This window comes from Polyodon spathula, chromosome 13, assembly GCF_017654505.1.
Source record: "Polyodon spathula isolate WHYD16114869_AA chromosome 13, ASM1765450v1, whole genome shotgun sequence".
NCBI lineage: Eukaryota > Metazoa > Chordata > Actinopteri > Acipenseriformes > Polyodontidae > Polyodon > Polyodon spathula.
Genome location: NC_054546.1, coordinates 30,472,275 through 30,489,471, shown reverse-complemented (window position 1 = coordinate 30,489,471; position 17,197 = coordinate 30,472,275). Strand labels below are relative to the sequence as shown.

Here is a 17,197-nt window from a genome sequence, read left to right as displayed (position 1 = left end):
ATCTTGGATTGTAATGCAATTGCTTTCACACTGTTCGACTTTGAGGTTGAAATGCACTACAGTTCCATCTCAATTGGGCCACCTATTTAAGTGAATCCTGGTCCACTTGTTTGGTGCGTACTCTGATGCTGGACTTTTCACACCTGCCAAAACGAACCGAACTTAGGTATCAACTGAACTGAAGTGTGAATTATCCTCTCCAAACAAACTAGGTGATGTTTAACATTCACAACATGCTGAAAATGTCAAGTCGGTAACACTTTACATTGTGTCTCTAATCACTGTGTATTTACATAGCAGTTACATAGTAAATTAGTGCTGGGACAAACACATGATTTTTATGTTCGGATATTCGATCATAATTTAAATATTCGTATATATAATTTTTCAAAAAGTAATAAAAGCCATTATGTGGCTCTGAACGTTGGCAGAGACAGCATAGCAGCAGGGGCAGGGGTAGGGGTAGGGGCATGGCCATGGCCCCTGTGTGTGTACCTTTATTGTACAGCAACACCTTACAATATGTAACACATTAAAATAGAAAAAATATCCCAGGAGTAAAGAATACATTGTATACTTTACCCCAGTGAATTAAATACAAAATAAAGAATTGCAAATAGTAGTTCAAGTTAAACGTTGTTTTGTTTATTCCTGAAATAAACAGTACATAAAGTTGACAGTGCATATCTTTTTTTAATTCCTTACCATTGCTATTTCTTCACAGTAAACAGTGGCCATCAAAACACTTTCATAAAGTAATAACATGAGATTTCTTTGTGTAGCTGAACAAGTAAAATAAAACTGAAATTTAACCAAATTAAACACTTCAAATAAAAGAAATGTGGAAATGACATTGCAAAGTGAAGGGGAAAAAACTCATTGTTTTGGTCCTCATTTTACATTCCATATAACAAAAAGTCGCAACAAAAGTCTATATAAAAACACTACACAACATTTTCAGGAAATTGGGTATTGTTTAAGCAAGTATTGAAATTGGGCATCGATTAATCCCACATATTACACAGAGATCTTTTTTATTTTCCATTTTTTGAAACTGACATGCAAATTCTGGTGAGACGGTAAATAAGTGCAAGGTAATTTTGTCATTTGTAGCGAATACAAACATCTGATTTTTGTATCCAAATACATGAGTTTGAATACTGTATTCACATTTATCCCAGCACTATAGTAAACACATGTGTACTTAAACATACTTATAATGTTATTATGCATAGTTACAATGTACTTAACATGTACATCTTGATGAGACTTCTGTAAAATGGCATCAGTACATTAAAACAATGACAATGAACAATGTTTAAAAAGTGTTATTTAGAACCCCCTAATGTTGCAAGAGAGAGTGAAAAGGCAGCAAACAGTTACTGCTTGGAATAAAAGCTTCTAGAAATGTCTCAGTCAACCTAATAATCTGTGGTAATGTTTGACATTTACTGCTGAAGAGTTTCCCATATTTCAAAGGGTTGCAACAAAGTTTTTTCTTGGCTTGATTAGCCTGTAGTGAAGACATACACGGTGTAGGTACTGTGTGGAGCACCAGTGTGAATAGGTAGAACTAGGTCATGGGTAGAATGCGGAGCACCAGTGTGAATAGGTAGAACTAGGTCATGGGTAGAATGCACAATCCGTTATGTTTCAGGAAATATTGATTTGAGAAAAGGATCCAAGGGTCCTATTTATCTTCCCTGGGAAACTTGTCCTCAAGTTAATAGAAACTTAGTGTCTTAGTTGCTGCTGTGCTGGCATACATTTATGACCACAAAAGTTGTACATGAACCTTGTTCCTGTGAAAGCGTGAGTTCTTCAAGGACTTTTTTTTATTGCAGCTTTAAGTCTTTATCTGACACTGACATATTTCAAAATCTCTTTCATTTCTCTTAATGTTCTATATATTTAAAGAACGAAACCTTAGAACAAATGTACATTGTGCTAATAAAATAATTTCCTCTTCAAAGTGGTGTCAGCAGGTTCATCTCTACTGCACCCAGGCAATGTCTGTTTATTTCTATAACTTTAAATAGAACATAGTACACCCATGCTCTTGCCAGCACTGATCTGGTAATGCATTATCACAGACAGTCATGGACGGTACCATGGAAATACGACCACCTTGTTACAAATATATATAATTGTACTTGAGAAGGTACTATAAGGGCAACTTGGTTAATTGCAGGACTAAATGACGTTAGCAATGAGAACAGTTTAATAGAATTAAGTCTCTCAACCTAAAAAAAAAAAAGACATGAAAAGATTATAAAATCTTAAATTGTCTAGGAACCACATTTTTTACACAGAGTAATCCATGCATGGAATAGCCTACCAGGTGAAGCAGTAACATCTAGAATACTCTGGACATTGTAAATGGTGTGCTAAGCAGGGATGAGCCACAATTCCCAAAGCAAGTGCTTTAACCAATACATAAGACAGCCAGGCTGTGGTGCTTCAGTTCCAGTTGTCCCTATCTGAGCAGCTTTAAAAAAATTAAAATACAAAAGAGTACTGCCTGGGTTAACAGAAAGCGATTATAAGTGCTTTCATGTAATGTAATATCTCCTAAAACCAGGAGTTATTCTGTAAAAAGGTACCATATCTTATAATTAAGGAAGCTTTTTTTATTCTAGACCTTATGTACTGACATTGATTAACAGTAGCTCCCATAATGCTCTATCTTCTTATCCGCGTGTTGGTTTTGTGCTTTATTGTTGATGTCGGTAGCTGCATGCTGACCTTGGATACGCCATGCTGAACAGGAACAGCAAGCGCTAGTTTGTTGGTGTTTCAGTGTTTGGATTTAAATATTATTCTGTTCTCTTACTCAAAGACATTGCATGATAAAATATATTATTACGGTACACTTTGTCATAAAATTCAGGGAACAGGAAAAAGTTTTTTTTTTTTTTTTAATTGTACATGATATGTATAGAAAGCATTTTTTTGCAATAACAATTATCACCCACCCCCCCACCCAATTACAGTTTATCATTTGCAAATTGCAGAACTGTCGCCTGTCAGGCACACATTAACCCCTGCCGAAAGCTATGCGTGAAACTCATAAATATCCACTTATACTGTATCCCTGAAAAACATTAATTGGGATTCTAAATGTTCCTTACCATTAACACATCTGCTTCCTTAGTCCTCAACATCTGCTGCTTTAGCCCCCAGGGATTCACATAATAATAGGCTGTTAACAAATCCTAAAATGTCTAATGTACTTGTGGTGCTGTGCCCTGCTTTCCATATATCTAATACACACTGAATATTAGAACTGCAGCTTTTATTTACCGTGAATCAAACCATTCCCCCAAAACACTCCCACAACTCTCTAGCTAAGTAGCTTGATAAGCAAAACCGCACAACACTAGTCTAGTTTACACTAGCTTCTAGTTATTTTATTTATTTATTTATTTAAAGGCGAGTGTAAGTTCTTTAAAAACAGTAAGGGCTGTATTTGTTCATCCTAATTCTTTACTTCTGGAGAATATAGAGTAGGAGGGGCCAGCAGAGTTGAAAGGGTCCCGTAGTCACATGATTTGAGTGGAATTAGGAAGTCTGTTTAGTGTTGGCAGTTAGGATCGCCAGGTAAGCTAAAGGCTAGCCAGGTAAATACAGATGCAGAGAAAAATAAGGGTACAGTACCTCAGTAACCAGGGACCACTTAGAATGATTGCATTTGTTATCATTTTTTTTGTAAATTGAATTAAAATGCTATTCGAAGCTACATACTCTAATATATATCTATTTATTTATTTCCTCCAAGTGGAAGTGAAGATTTTTTTTTGCTACTGCAGTATAAGACAAACAGAAGTCTGATTATTTCGTAGAATATTTGCGTGCAGTGTACTAAATAGTTGTTTTTCGTGAACAACTATAGTAATATCAGCACAAGTTTACAAACAGCACAATTACTACTAATTATACAGGAGAGATCAGAATTTGCATCTCATTATAAATAGATTTGCAATGCCAAAAGTCAAGATTTAGAACCTCTTTCTGGCAAAGATACATGACTTGTATAGTGAACAGGAAGAAGCAGTAGGCAAATATAATAGGATCGAGCTACGGCTTCTGCAGACTCCGACCATGATGTAACTATGGCACCAGCCAAAAAGAAAAGGAAAACAAATTTCCATAAAGGCAACTGTGACAGGGTGCTTGTGTCATGTGTGTGGGTAGCCGCTGCTTAGGCATAACAGAGAGACAACGGGGTGGAGTTGAAACGCTGACACAGGTGCGCAGAATTTATTCACAGGAACAGAAAGGAAGTAAAAGGTGGTCATGTGATGCTACCAGCCATGGTAACGCACGGAGGACACATACAGCAAGCTGTACAAAAGGCAAAATAAAACACAGTACAAAACTACAAATAAAAGGTGCCACTAGCCTTATAAACGAGGCGTCCTGCTCCAGGAACCGGCTAGACTACATAACCCCCGTACATAACCAGTGGCCGTCTAAGTGGTGCCCACAGCAGCTGTTCTTAAATTATGGGTCATGAACACATTTCTGGCGGGTCGTAGCGTGGGAAAATAAATAAAGCTTTAAACATGTTTTCCAAAAAAGCAGCACAGCAGTCTGTTGAGAGTGCTGTTCGCTTATGCTGCGCTTGTACGTACTCTACATTTTTTTTTCCCCCCTGAAGGGCCTCTGCGATACGATCAACCAATTGAATATCTGCATTTTTTCTGCAGTAGTCCAATCATAAGTTCAAATATCTGCAAAATTTTACGCAGCTGTCCAATCACAAGCAAACAGAGGTCGTTCACGGTATTCTGCATGAAAATTGAAGGCAAGTGAGTAGCCATTGCGAAAGTGAAAGATCTGACAGTTGTCCAATCATTCGTGAGCAGAGGCAGGGTGTTAATATGCCGGGTAAGCACTGAATTTCAACGACTGTTATTGAGAAAAACTCACTCTACTAGGTGGGGAGGTGGACTTACTATTGTTTTCCGTAGTGAACTTAGAATCAAACAGGAAATTGTTGAAGGTTATTAATTTTTTGAAGTTTTAATCTTGACATTAAACAATCCATTACCTGTTCATATTGTAATTATTTATTGACCACATAAGTCAAACCTGCTATTTCTGACTGAATTTGGGGATTTGTTATCTATATTGACAGTCAAATATGATAGGATTCTTTTATTGGGTGATTTAAACCTTCATGTTGACAGTGATTTTGATTCTAATTCCTTGGCATTCTTGAGGCTGCTGGATTCCTTAGATTATATCCTGAATGTCAAAGGTTATACGCATAATCATGGCCATAGTTTAGATCTGGTAATTTCTTGTGGTTTAGAACCCTAGATCTTACTATTTCTGATCATCTTGCCATTCTTTTTTAGGTGAATCTGCCAGTATCTACAAAAACTATGGACCATACATTTAAATCCTGGGTAATTAATTCTTCAACTGCTGTTAAGCTTTCTGATGTATTGAGCTCATTACCACTCTCTGAGTCCTTATCAGTAGATGAGCTGGTTAATACCTACAACACCACCTTGACTGGTATCTTAGATACTGTAGCGCCAATCAAAACTCAGGGATAGACTTAAAAAAAGTTCACCATGGTTTAATGATACAACTCGTAAAATTAAATATGAGGGTCGTAAACTACAACGACAATGGCGGAAATCTAAAATGCACGTTCAATAAATTGCATTAAGGGCTACCTGGTTAAATATAAGAAGGCTCAGGCATTGGCTAGATCATCATATTATTACAATTTAATTAAAGCAAATGAAAATAATCCTAGATTTATTTTTGCTACCCTAGATAAATTAATTAATCCTTCCCCTAATAGTCTTACCCTTGATATTGGCTTCTTTCACAGCTGCAATGACTTCTTACATTTCTTTAAAAATAAAATACTAGACATCAAAGATGAGATTCCACAGATACCTTCTATCTCCAGCACAATTTTACCAACTAACTGCGGGGGCCTTTTCTTTGATTACCGTAACTGACAGAGCTAATTCAACATATTAGAGCTACTACATGCCCTCTTGATCCTATTCCTACGAAACTATTAATAGATGTTCTTGATGTTATTACCCACATTTAAACAATTATAAATGGTTTACTCCGTGATAGTTCCCTCAGCACGTAAGGTAGCTGTGGTAGAGCCTATGCTTAAGAAACACAATTTGGACCCTCAACAACTATAGGCCAATCTTCAGCCTATCATTCTTAGATAAGGTTCTAGAGAGAGTTGTTGCAATTCAATTACAAAAATGTCTAACTCTTAATGGTATATTCGAGAAGTTTCAGTCTGGTTTTCGTGCTTCACATAGCACCTAGAGACTGCCCTTGTCAGAGTTGTGAATGATCTGCTGATAAGCTCTCACAGAACCAACCTAAAGGAAATGTGGCATTACATGAGCTTGACCCTTGCAGTCTCTCATCATCACTTAAACTAGAAATTAAGTTTGGGGGCCATCTTTGATTCTGATCTGTCATTTGAGACATATTATGGAAGTTACTAAAGTATCTTTTTACCATTTGAGAAGCATAGACAAACTTTTTTATTAACCAATTATTTCTATATCTGATGCAGAGAGCCTAATGCATGCCTTTGTTTCATCTATAATTTATTATTATAATGCACTTTTTTTCTGGTGTTTCAAAATGTGTGGTATCCTGCTTGCAGCATGTTCAGAATACCGCTGATGGAATTCTGACTAAAAGCAGGAAAAGTAAATATCTTACCCCTGTTTGGCTTCTTTATATTGGCTCTCTGTGCAGTATAACATTGGTTTTAAGACGTTGCTGTTAACTTATGGGGGCCTGAATGGATTAGCACCTATTTATTTATAGGAGTTATTGACCCCATATCTTCCAAACCGCACTCTAAGATCACAGGATGCGAGGCCGCTGGTTATTCCTAAGGTCAACAAAAGCAACACAAGAGGTAGGGCTTTTTATTGTAGAGCTCCTAAATTATGGAATGCTCTGCCTTCGTTTGTCAGGGAAACTGGGACCGTTACTATTTTCAAGACAAGACTAAAAATTCACTTTTATAATATGGCTTTCTTATCTTAGTGGGTTTTAATGTAACTTTAAAATTGCTGCTTTTGTACTATGTGTATACAAATGGTCTTGTTATTTAAATGGTCTGATTGTGGCCGTTGTATGTGTGAACTGTTATACAAATGTATTGTGGTTTGTTATTTTTTTCTGCTATGTACTGTACAGAGCTTTGCGATACTCTTGTATAAAAAGCACCATATAAATGAAATAATAATAATAATAATAATAATAATAATAGTTGTGTAAAGGAAAAGTACAGTACATATAGCAGACTACACAAGTAAACACTTTTCAGCGTATTTCAGTTATCTATGCACTACATTTAATTAAATAACTGCAATGATTTCTTTCCTTGCTTCCCGTCTATATATATAGTGTGTGGTTTCTTTTATATTTTAAGGTGCTTTATTTTAAAGTAACTAAAAGCCTGGAAACGTTTAAACAGTAAGTTTCACATTGAATCTATGCCAATGACAGGCAATGCGTAAAATAACAGGCAAAAACCGAAAAAATGAAAATACATCAAGGGTAAGATATTATAATGAGATTCGTACATATTTGCATACGAAAGTAGTTTGAAACGAACAGTTGTAACCAAACTACTGCAGCAGGGATGAAATGAGTCCCAGGACTGAAAGTGACTTTAATATACCGCGGGCAGGTCTGCCAAGTCATACCTACAAAAAGTCAAGATAAGAAAGAAAAATCAGAGCTACATAGAAAAAAAAAAAAATTACATTTACTGAGAAGTGAAATCAGCACCAAAGCCAAATACATGGTAGGGGCATTAATTGTAAAAGACAAGCAGACACTGTTCTAACCTAAATTAGAAAGTATAACAAAGCAAATTCATTAGCCAGAAACTCAAAGTCCCAGACATGTACTGAACTCTTTTGCTTGAGAAGCATAGCTGTGCATGATTATGATTACAAAAAGTTCAAATAAAAGCATGAATAAAATTAAAATAAAAGGACCCTGTGCAAAACCATTGATAATGTTTTATTTTAATCTAAGGTGCTCATTTTTTACAGCAATATAATTTCCTGGTCAATAAAGCATTAGCAGTTTCTATAGAAATCAATTCCTAAGTGTTACCGATGACAGGTGTCGGATTACTGGTACAGAATGGGATATATGTGGCAATCAAAAATGTTCCATTTACAGACATCTCTTTAAATCCTGAGGGATTCTGGTTTTCATATATTTTTACTGCCAGTGGCTCAACTATACTTCTGCACTGTACTTTAATAGCAAATCAGAGGCATGTTTTTAGATTGATATTCGTGGCCAGAAAAACGTCAGAATAAAGACGTGCTTGCAATGTGGAAGTTAACGTTATGTGAAATATACATAATTAAAAAAATCTATGACCTGACAGTTTACAAACCTACAATATTTATCAGTAGTGGTGTATACATCATGTTCCCACTGGATCCTATCGGTATTCCCTGCAATTATAAATCTGTTAAGAGTCTCCACCCTACAGTAGCTAAAATTTCTAACATACTGTACCATTCCTGACTGGTCACACAAATCCCAAGGAGAAAATGTGAACAGTTAACTTTGGGTTAAAAAACAAAAATTATCTTGAGTCTCCTGTATTCAAAATATATGAAATCAAAAGGTAAGCTGTAGATATTTTAGCTAATCAAATATGGCTTTATTGTTTAGTTTGTCCTATATATAATATATTATATATCTATATATAGATATATATAATATATTATATTATCTATATATTATTAATATATATTATATATACACACACACACACACACACACACACACACACACACACACACACACACACACACATTCTTCCCATACGACATTCTTTTGTAGCAACATGACTTGTAATATCTTTATCGCTGGGAAACCATCCTTTGTACACGTCCCACTCCGCCAAGTCACATTTAACGTGCACTGGTGCAGACAAGTAGCTTGTACTTTTGTAATACCTGCATTCCTGTCATTTCAGCTGCTCCTGCCAGCAGCATACATTGATTTAATGCATACTGTTCCCCAATGTATAATTCATATCGTTTGTCACTGCGGTTTTAGTTCTTTCTACCAGCATGAATAATAAAATACAAAAGAAATGTGTGCGTTATACTTAATACAGATTACAGAACACCCTGCTTGCAGTTATTCAATTTTCACTTTGGGCTTTTATTCAAAGAAATAAAATACATAGGTTGAGGGTTCATTTAAAAATCTTTCACAAACCCACAGGCTTTATATAACAGTCCACCAAAATATGTGTATTACTGTTTGTGTGAAATAACAACTGTCAATGCAGGACACCCAGTATCAGGTTTTGCAAAAGCCAATAAAAAAATCGAAGAGGTGATATCTGAATCAGTCCTGGCACCATATAGATAGAATTCAATATTTTCTCTGCTCCCTGATCACATTTGTATCAAGTCTAAAAGCAAAGACTGAATAAGCAGATACACTTTATTATTCTTTCATCCAGTTAGGTCTGTCCCTCTGGGCCTGAGCTAGTGAGCCCCACTATACACGCAATGCATTAATAATTGTAACAGACACTGGAATTCACTGTTACAGGCATTGGGAATGATAACTTATATTCTGCTTTATTTGACTCACATGCAGATGAATGTCTCCACTTTTTTTAAAATATAGTAAACATAAATAAAAATAAGGAAGATAATCCATGTCTGGATACATTTTATGAAAGTAATGTAGTTTGCTTTAAGACTATACTGAGTAGAAAGCGCATGGCAGAATGCGGGGTAAACTGTTGATGAGTAGTTCAGACAAAGTATTCCCTTGTTTGCTGGGCTGGCATCAAGCTCACTGGGGAAGGTGTTGCCTGCAGGGTGGACTTGAGGTTAACTGCTAGTGACAGTCAGAGTGGTTCAGTTTCACAAAGTTCTCAACAGCTGGTAAACGCTGGATAGAAGAAATTCCTAATTTGTTCTAAGTGGCTTTTATACACAGAGTTTATGCACTGAAGTATCAGCTGGACAGAGATCTTTGAGTGCTGTATTGAGACCAAAGGGGTGCTTTTAATTCACTAGGATGGAAAATGATATGCAAAGTCAATCTAAACAAGATTACTGTGGTATTTCTCACTTATAACCCTACCACAAACTATGGTGTCTGTGTCTTGTCGACCCTTTTCAATAAAAGAAACAGAGACCCCAATGCAAAATGAACATTGCAAATGCCATTAGTCTGCGACTCCCAAGATTACAAAAAAAAAACAAAAAAAAACTACTGTCTGAGTTTTTGCCAGAGTGGTTGTCAAGTTACTTGACCATGTTGTGTTTCGCCCGTGGAACGTCTGAAGGGTAAAGAAAATAAATAAATAAATAAATAAATAGAAAGTCAACATAACAAGCAAGGTAATTTGAGACCTAATTAACTACAACACAGAAACACACCTGCAGTATAGGAGCCAGCAATGGCTTCTTTGGTACTTTGCACACCTTTAGTACTGAATACCACAGTGCATGTACATGTTCCAGAACAAGTATTACAGTAGTTTGTTTTCCCAGGATGTGATGTGGGTTGACAATTACCAGTCATCCATTTGTTAAATGTTTCATTGCTATAAGAAGACAGTGGGGGATGCAGCATCTGTGCTTTTGATAAACATTACGACTTCAAATAAGAAGCAAAAAAGAATAATCTGACTGGCAGCCAAAAGTGAGAGTTATAAAAAGACTAATGCTAGGGAAATAAGATCAAGAATAAAATGCTTGCTTTTATGTGGACTATATTGATTCTCCAATTTTCTCTAAATTGCTTTCATCCAGCACTAGCCAAAGAGAAAATACAGCGTATAATAGATTTCAATCAGATCCCATTATAACTAAACACCTGCTAAGAGACTGAGATCAATCTTCTTGTATGCATGTGATTCAGTGTCTAATTTGACTCTAGTTGACATGCAGTGCATTGCTCCGCGGTATATGCCTTCAACTATTATTGCTAAAGAAATCAATTAGAAACCATTACATCTGAAGTTGTCACAAAGGAAGCCAGAAATTGCCACTCACCTCTCTGTCCAGCAACGCAGGTGACACCACAGTGACAATGTCTCCCTTTTCGGGGTCAATGTAAAACATGTTAGGGGATGGCTTGTCTGGTGTTTGTTTCACAATGTTGTAGCGAAGAACGGCGTTGTCTGTGTTGGGGTCATCGGCATCGTAAGCTGTCATCCGCATCACGGTGGTTCCTGAAAAAAGGAAGCAGAGAGTGTCACCAGTCACATGATCGTAGTAGCGATTCTTGCCACCTGCACTCCCAGAGCCAGGTTGACATGTAAGCAGTAGTATATGAACTTTTACTATGTCTGGAAGGGGAGTCCAGCTCTGTGTGTTCGATATTCTAAAAACCTGTGTCCATAAAAACAGAATCTCTAAACTAGTCTTGGACTAGCCATATCTTACAGTTGGAATACACTGCAAGTGCTGTTATCGAAGGTAATTGAACCAAACCAAACTGGAGCTCAACAAGCCCCCTGAGCTACATGTCATAGACCATGTTTTTCACTAGTTTAACCGTTTAAGCTTCAGCCAGGAGATAACATTGTTACAGTAAGCATGTTCTGTGGGGTCATTTGGATGTGTTTGCAAATGCACCAGCATGTTGACTGTGATCAATGGTTGATTTCTTGGGCTGGCTTATGGTTTACCTTAGGGAATGCTCTGAAATGTTGCCAGTGCTTACTGTAAGCTGAGACACAGAGATTTGTGAACTTCCAACACCAACTGATTTAGACAGGTATTTCAGCAATATGTCTTTGTTACTGAGTTTTTGGATGTTTTCTGAATAACCTACCGTACAGTATTATGTTTTATTTCCTCTTATTAGAACTAGCAATATTATCACTGTCCTATCTCCCTCCTTTTCTTCTGTTGAAGGTCTTTTGGTTCTTTGTTTGTATTTTATGTGTACATTTCAACTACACAGATATTTAAAATCCAACCCTATAGATGGAGAATTGGAGCTGCTTTCCGGTACTTAATCACTTCATGTATTTCAGTTCACTTTAATGCTCTTGTGGCAATCAGACAGTGTGACCTATAACCAGGTACCAGGAAGAAACAGGTCATCATTAGTGTTGCAAGTATTTAAAGAAAAGACACACACACACATATACAAAGAAAAATAGGGAGGTCGGTTGTGAGTTTGTACAAGAAATGTTTACAACGCAGCCATTCCTAAGACACACAGTGGGCATCTCATGGTGACACAGGAAAAGCCTGTTGATTTTGTGAGCTTTATAACACCCACATAGATTAATAGACAACAGAACAAAAATTGTCTACATTTACACAAACATTAGCCTAAGGATTTTTTAGGGATATATAAATGCTATAAAGCACTATGCACTCAGTTGCGTGACCTAGATAGTCTAACTATGGAGACCTGGTATGATTTCAGTATTGCTGCTTTGTTCAATTGTTGCACAGATGTTCCATTTACTACTACTACTACTACAAATAATAATAATAATAATAATAATAATAATAATAATAATAATAATAATAATAATAATAATAGTGGTAATAATAATAATAATAATAATTTTGTATTTTTATATAGCGCCTTATCAATCCAATTAATTTATTTTACACAGAAGTCCATCAATCAGTTGATTGCTCTGCTAGGTATGGCATCAAAGAGTTGGTTCTCTGCCCTCAGGTACTATACTCATAATCCTGCATTTCATGTTGCTTTTGTCAGTATGATTCATAAAATTCTGGCTTGTCTTTAGTTATTCTTCTTGGCTAGTGTGCCTTTTAAGTCACATGCCCAAAGTTGAACAAGCAAAATTTGTCTAGGCAGAATCGCAGTAAAAGTATTTCACCTTGGTTATCACTATGAAGACGAAAATAAGCATGAGGATTACATGCAGCTTCCTCTCTTTATTCAAGTTTGATTAAAAAAGTAGATGAAAAGGGGCTGGCATTTGCAGAAATGCCTGGGTGCACAGTCATAAATAGAACTATATATACCAAAAGAGTATACAAAAAAACCCCCGTCAAACCCAAAATGTCAAGGATTCTTGTTTGTCACATATTTATTCATTATGAATTAATGTATTTTTGTAAAACCAAAGCTTAATTTACAGCATACAAATTTTGCAAAAGCATCTGCCAGCACTTTTTTTTTTTTTTTTTTTTTTTTTAAATCACATTAAAAACAAACGTTTTTAAAACAACAATATATGTCAACTGGAATAAAATAAAATAAAATACAAATGTAGGTAAAAAGACGTCACATATGCTAAGCCCTTGTTAATTCCCCCATGTTTTGTTTTTCACCCCTTCAGTGATATAGCAAATCCACCAGATGCATTTTTCAAAGTTCCTCAGCAAAGGTCACTTTAGCTCTCTAGAATTCTTTTTTGCTGGGGTGTTAGTAAGTGCCATCACTCAGTAAGAGAGAACTTTCCTTATTTTCAGAACTAGTCACTGTCAATTCAAGTCGGCTGCACTGACTGGGGTCATTGCAGAGACACTATAAAAGACAGGTTGGTAATGTAGCCAGCTCCACTATTCAACACAGATAACTACCATCAGAACATTCACTCAATCAGTGCATTAAAACTTTTTAGTTTAATGCAGTTCTCTACAAATTATGAGGAAACTGAAAACCAGCATAATGAGAAATCAACTACCTATAGCTACATTATTGATTTATGGCAGAAATGTTAAAATAGATTTTTCCTGTAATGCTTTATTTTGTAGGTCAAAGGGTATTTGAGGTATGTGCAATTATCCATTTATAGAAGTTCAGTTCTATCTTAATACACAGTCATTAGATATCCAAGTGTTGCTTTTGCATCCATTAGACTGCAATTTTCAACTCATCTTTAATATGTGTGTTGAGTATGCTTCTTAAGACATCTTAAGACGGGCAACATCTTGCTACAACAAATATGGAGGAAATAAAACACAGTTATGTTAAAGAGCTGTTATTGGAATAACTGATATCTTGTCATATTAATATGGTTACCTTTAACTATTGCAAACCTACTGACTGTTTTTTAACATGTAACTGACCTTCAATGAATAAGTAATTGCTTATTGATTAAGCCATGTACAATAAAGTTATCGTTGATTTAAATATGGAACATTGGACAGCACCTTCCGAAAGGTGCAAACACCGACTGCCACTAAGTTTAATAGGATTTCTGGAGTACTGGAATTGGTTTGGATGCAGCTCTTTAGCACAGTCGAATGAACGCTGTGTTTGGTCAACTTTTAATTAGTGCCGGTTTTAATCAGGAAAAATAATTAAGAACAAATTAATAAAACAGATGTGCACTAGCCATTTAAAAAAACAATGTCACTGATATATTAAAAAATAATAATAAAACAAATATTCATTATAATGTGTTCAGTGGTTGAATTCATGGCATGTTATTATGTTGATTAGAAACTTGCAAGTTCATTATCATTTAATTAAAAGCACAGTCCATTATTAGACGCACAATTCTATTTGCACATAGTGTTCAGATCTTGACAGGTATACACACTACATGTGAACAATAGCAAAATAATCTATCTGGTTTTGGATGCTTCAAATAAGTGTGTTAAGGTGCTTTCATTTGATCTGCTCATCAGGTGTAGTTGCCTGCCATAGATACATGTAACACAGGCTAGATCTGCCAACGTGACTTTATAAACTGCCAGCACCATCTAGTGATCTACCACTTTGGATCAAGATTCCTATTGTTTTGCTGGCATGAAGGCATGGCATAAAGGCATGTTTTAAACGTTTATCTATGGCCAGCAACTAGAACAGAGGAGCAGGTGAACTGCTTGAAAAAAAGTAAAAAAAATCAGTGCACGGACATGCAGAGGGTACTCATAATCACATAATAAATTGCACCTGAATGGTTAAACTATTTCTATAAAAAGTAGATTGATTGCCAAATTTTAACCTAAAACATCTAGGCATGTGTAACAGGGCGAGCAGCCCTGTACAGTGTATTTTTAGAACAGGGTCTCCCCCTCCGCCCCTGTGTTATTTTGTGTTTTGTATTATGATTTATTTCTTATTTATATATATAAATGTTGGCGAACGCCATGTGTTTTTGTTATTGTTTTGAAAATGTATTTTGTTATTGCTTTTGTATATGTTTTGCAGCGTGGATGGGAAGATCCATCCACATTAAAAACCTATGCAGAAGGCGGCCATCTCCTGAATTAAGTAATTCATTTGTTGCTAATCGGGAGATGGTCAACTGCATAAAAACCTAGCGGTTTTCCCTGCTCATAGTGGGGTGTACGGAGGAGAGTGAGCGAGGGAAGGAAGGAAGGAAGGAAGGAAGGAAGGAAGGAAGGAAGGAAGGAAGGAAGGAAGGAAGGAGAAGAAAATCAAATCAAATCAAAATGAAAGTATAGGATCAGTGAAGGCGATTGCCCAGCCTGACCTGTGTTTTTGTGTTCGGGATTATTTTTGTTAAACCTTTTTATTTTGCTCTGTGAGCAGTGTTTGTTTTGTTTGAATATTGTATTTATTTTTGTTATATTTAAATAAAATGGCGCACCATGCGTCTCTCTTTGAACTGCAGTTACCTGTGTGTGGGCTTCCTCCTTCTGGCCTGACTTCACCACAACGCCATTTCTTGCCACAACGTGTATGATAAAAGTTTGTTGAAGACTGGTACAAAATCAGGACTTAAGTAGAGGTGACAGACAGGTCGACAGGCGAATGGACAAACACGATTGTTTTTGGAACAAGGACTCTAAAACCAGAGCATTTGAGTCATTGCAACATAAGCCACTAAGACTGATTGCAAACGTCATTGAAAGGTACAGGGAGATGAAAAAATTAGCACATTACATTTGAATCTACTTACTCTTGGGTTGGTTGAGTTAAAAAAAAATAATTGAGTTTATACTGGTAAAATCGTGTTTCGCACCTTGCAAATTGCTAAACAGCAGTGCATGAATGATGAACAGGAAATCAGCTCCCCTTTTCTTTTACATTAATAAACACTGGATACATTTTATCTGGTAGCATACAGATTTCATCATACTATGCAGCTAAGTGGTCTTTGAAACTGACAATACCATGGCAACACAAGCCCCTTTATATGATTAATACGTATATTGTTTTCACAGCTGATAAGCTACTGATATCCCTGGAGAAGGAATCAGTTGTAGATCAAGGAACCTTTTGAGACACTCTTGAAGACTGTGCCATTAACTGCTCGGGAAAGGAGGGCCAATCAAATATAGTGCTGCTCTCAGAAGAATTTGATTTTCTAAAAACCTTTAGTGTAAGGGCCTGGGGCACATCCACAAACATTAACAGCCCATAAACTGAGTTTTCAAATGGTCTTTCTTTTGAACATTTCACCACTGAAGAAAAATACAGCATTCAGAGTTTTCAAAGCTATTTATTCCAATGTGTAAATTAAGGGTTTCTTCTGTTGATTATTTTGCCTTCCACAACAATATAAGTTTCCCCTTCACTGTGTTACAGACAATATGACCCCTTTGGATCCAACAAAGCCACTTCTGGGTTCTATAAACATGAGTAGGGTCTTAACACATGTAACTCAGTTAGTGAACTTACTTGACTGGGTTACAGTATTTCCACATATGGTGTGGCTTATCCGGCTGATTTAGAGTCCAATGATGCTATACATACATTGTCCCATAGCTGAGGACCATATGGGCATATCACGTGAATAATTACCTATGAACAGCTGTAATTCTGCACAATATGTTTGATATTTCAGCTCATTCATCCAATGTTGTATTAACTGTGTGATATAGGCTTTAACAGCACCCCTTATGGGTGTTTATTCTGTATTGCATCATTGTACTCTCCATTATAACACTCAACAAACTTATGCAAGCCCTTAATATTGCAGATTTTAAATAAATATATTATTGCTTTATTAATGTGTTAGATAGTTCATACACACTTCATTCATAGAGTAGTGATGTTTTCCACTGTGCAAGACTACAAAAAGCAGTGATGTGTGATGTTTTCACAAAGTAATGCCAAATATGAATTGAGTATATACAATTTGGTTTGGTGAAGACATCAGGTTTACAAAATCAAAACCACAAGCCATTTTAAGAGCAGTAATGGGGAGGAAAACACAGTTTCTAAATTCTGAACATTTCCCTTCTGAGAACTGCAATGC

The 17,197-nt window shown here is 36.1% G+C and overlaps 1 protein-coding gene across 1 annotated transcript in view; it reads right to left on the bottom strand.

Annotated features, from left to right (window-relative positions):
* LOC121325542 (cadherin-13-like) overlaps positions 1–17,197 on the bottom strand; it is a 356,087-nt gene that overhangs the window by 128,707 nt on the left and 210,183 nt on the right. The window contains exon 7 of the mRNA XM_041268193.1: positions 11,076–11,254. Coding sequence (XP_041124127.1) covers positions 11,076–11,254 — 179 coding nt within the window. The remainder of the gene's footprint in view (positions 1–11,075; positions 11,255–17,197) is intronic.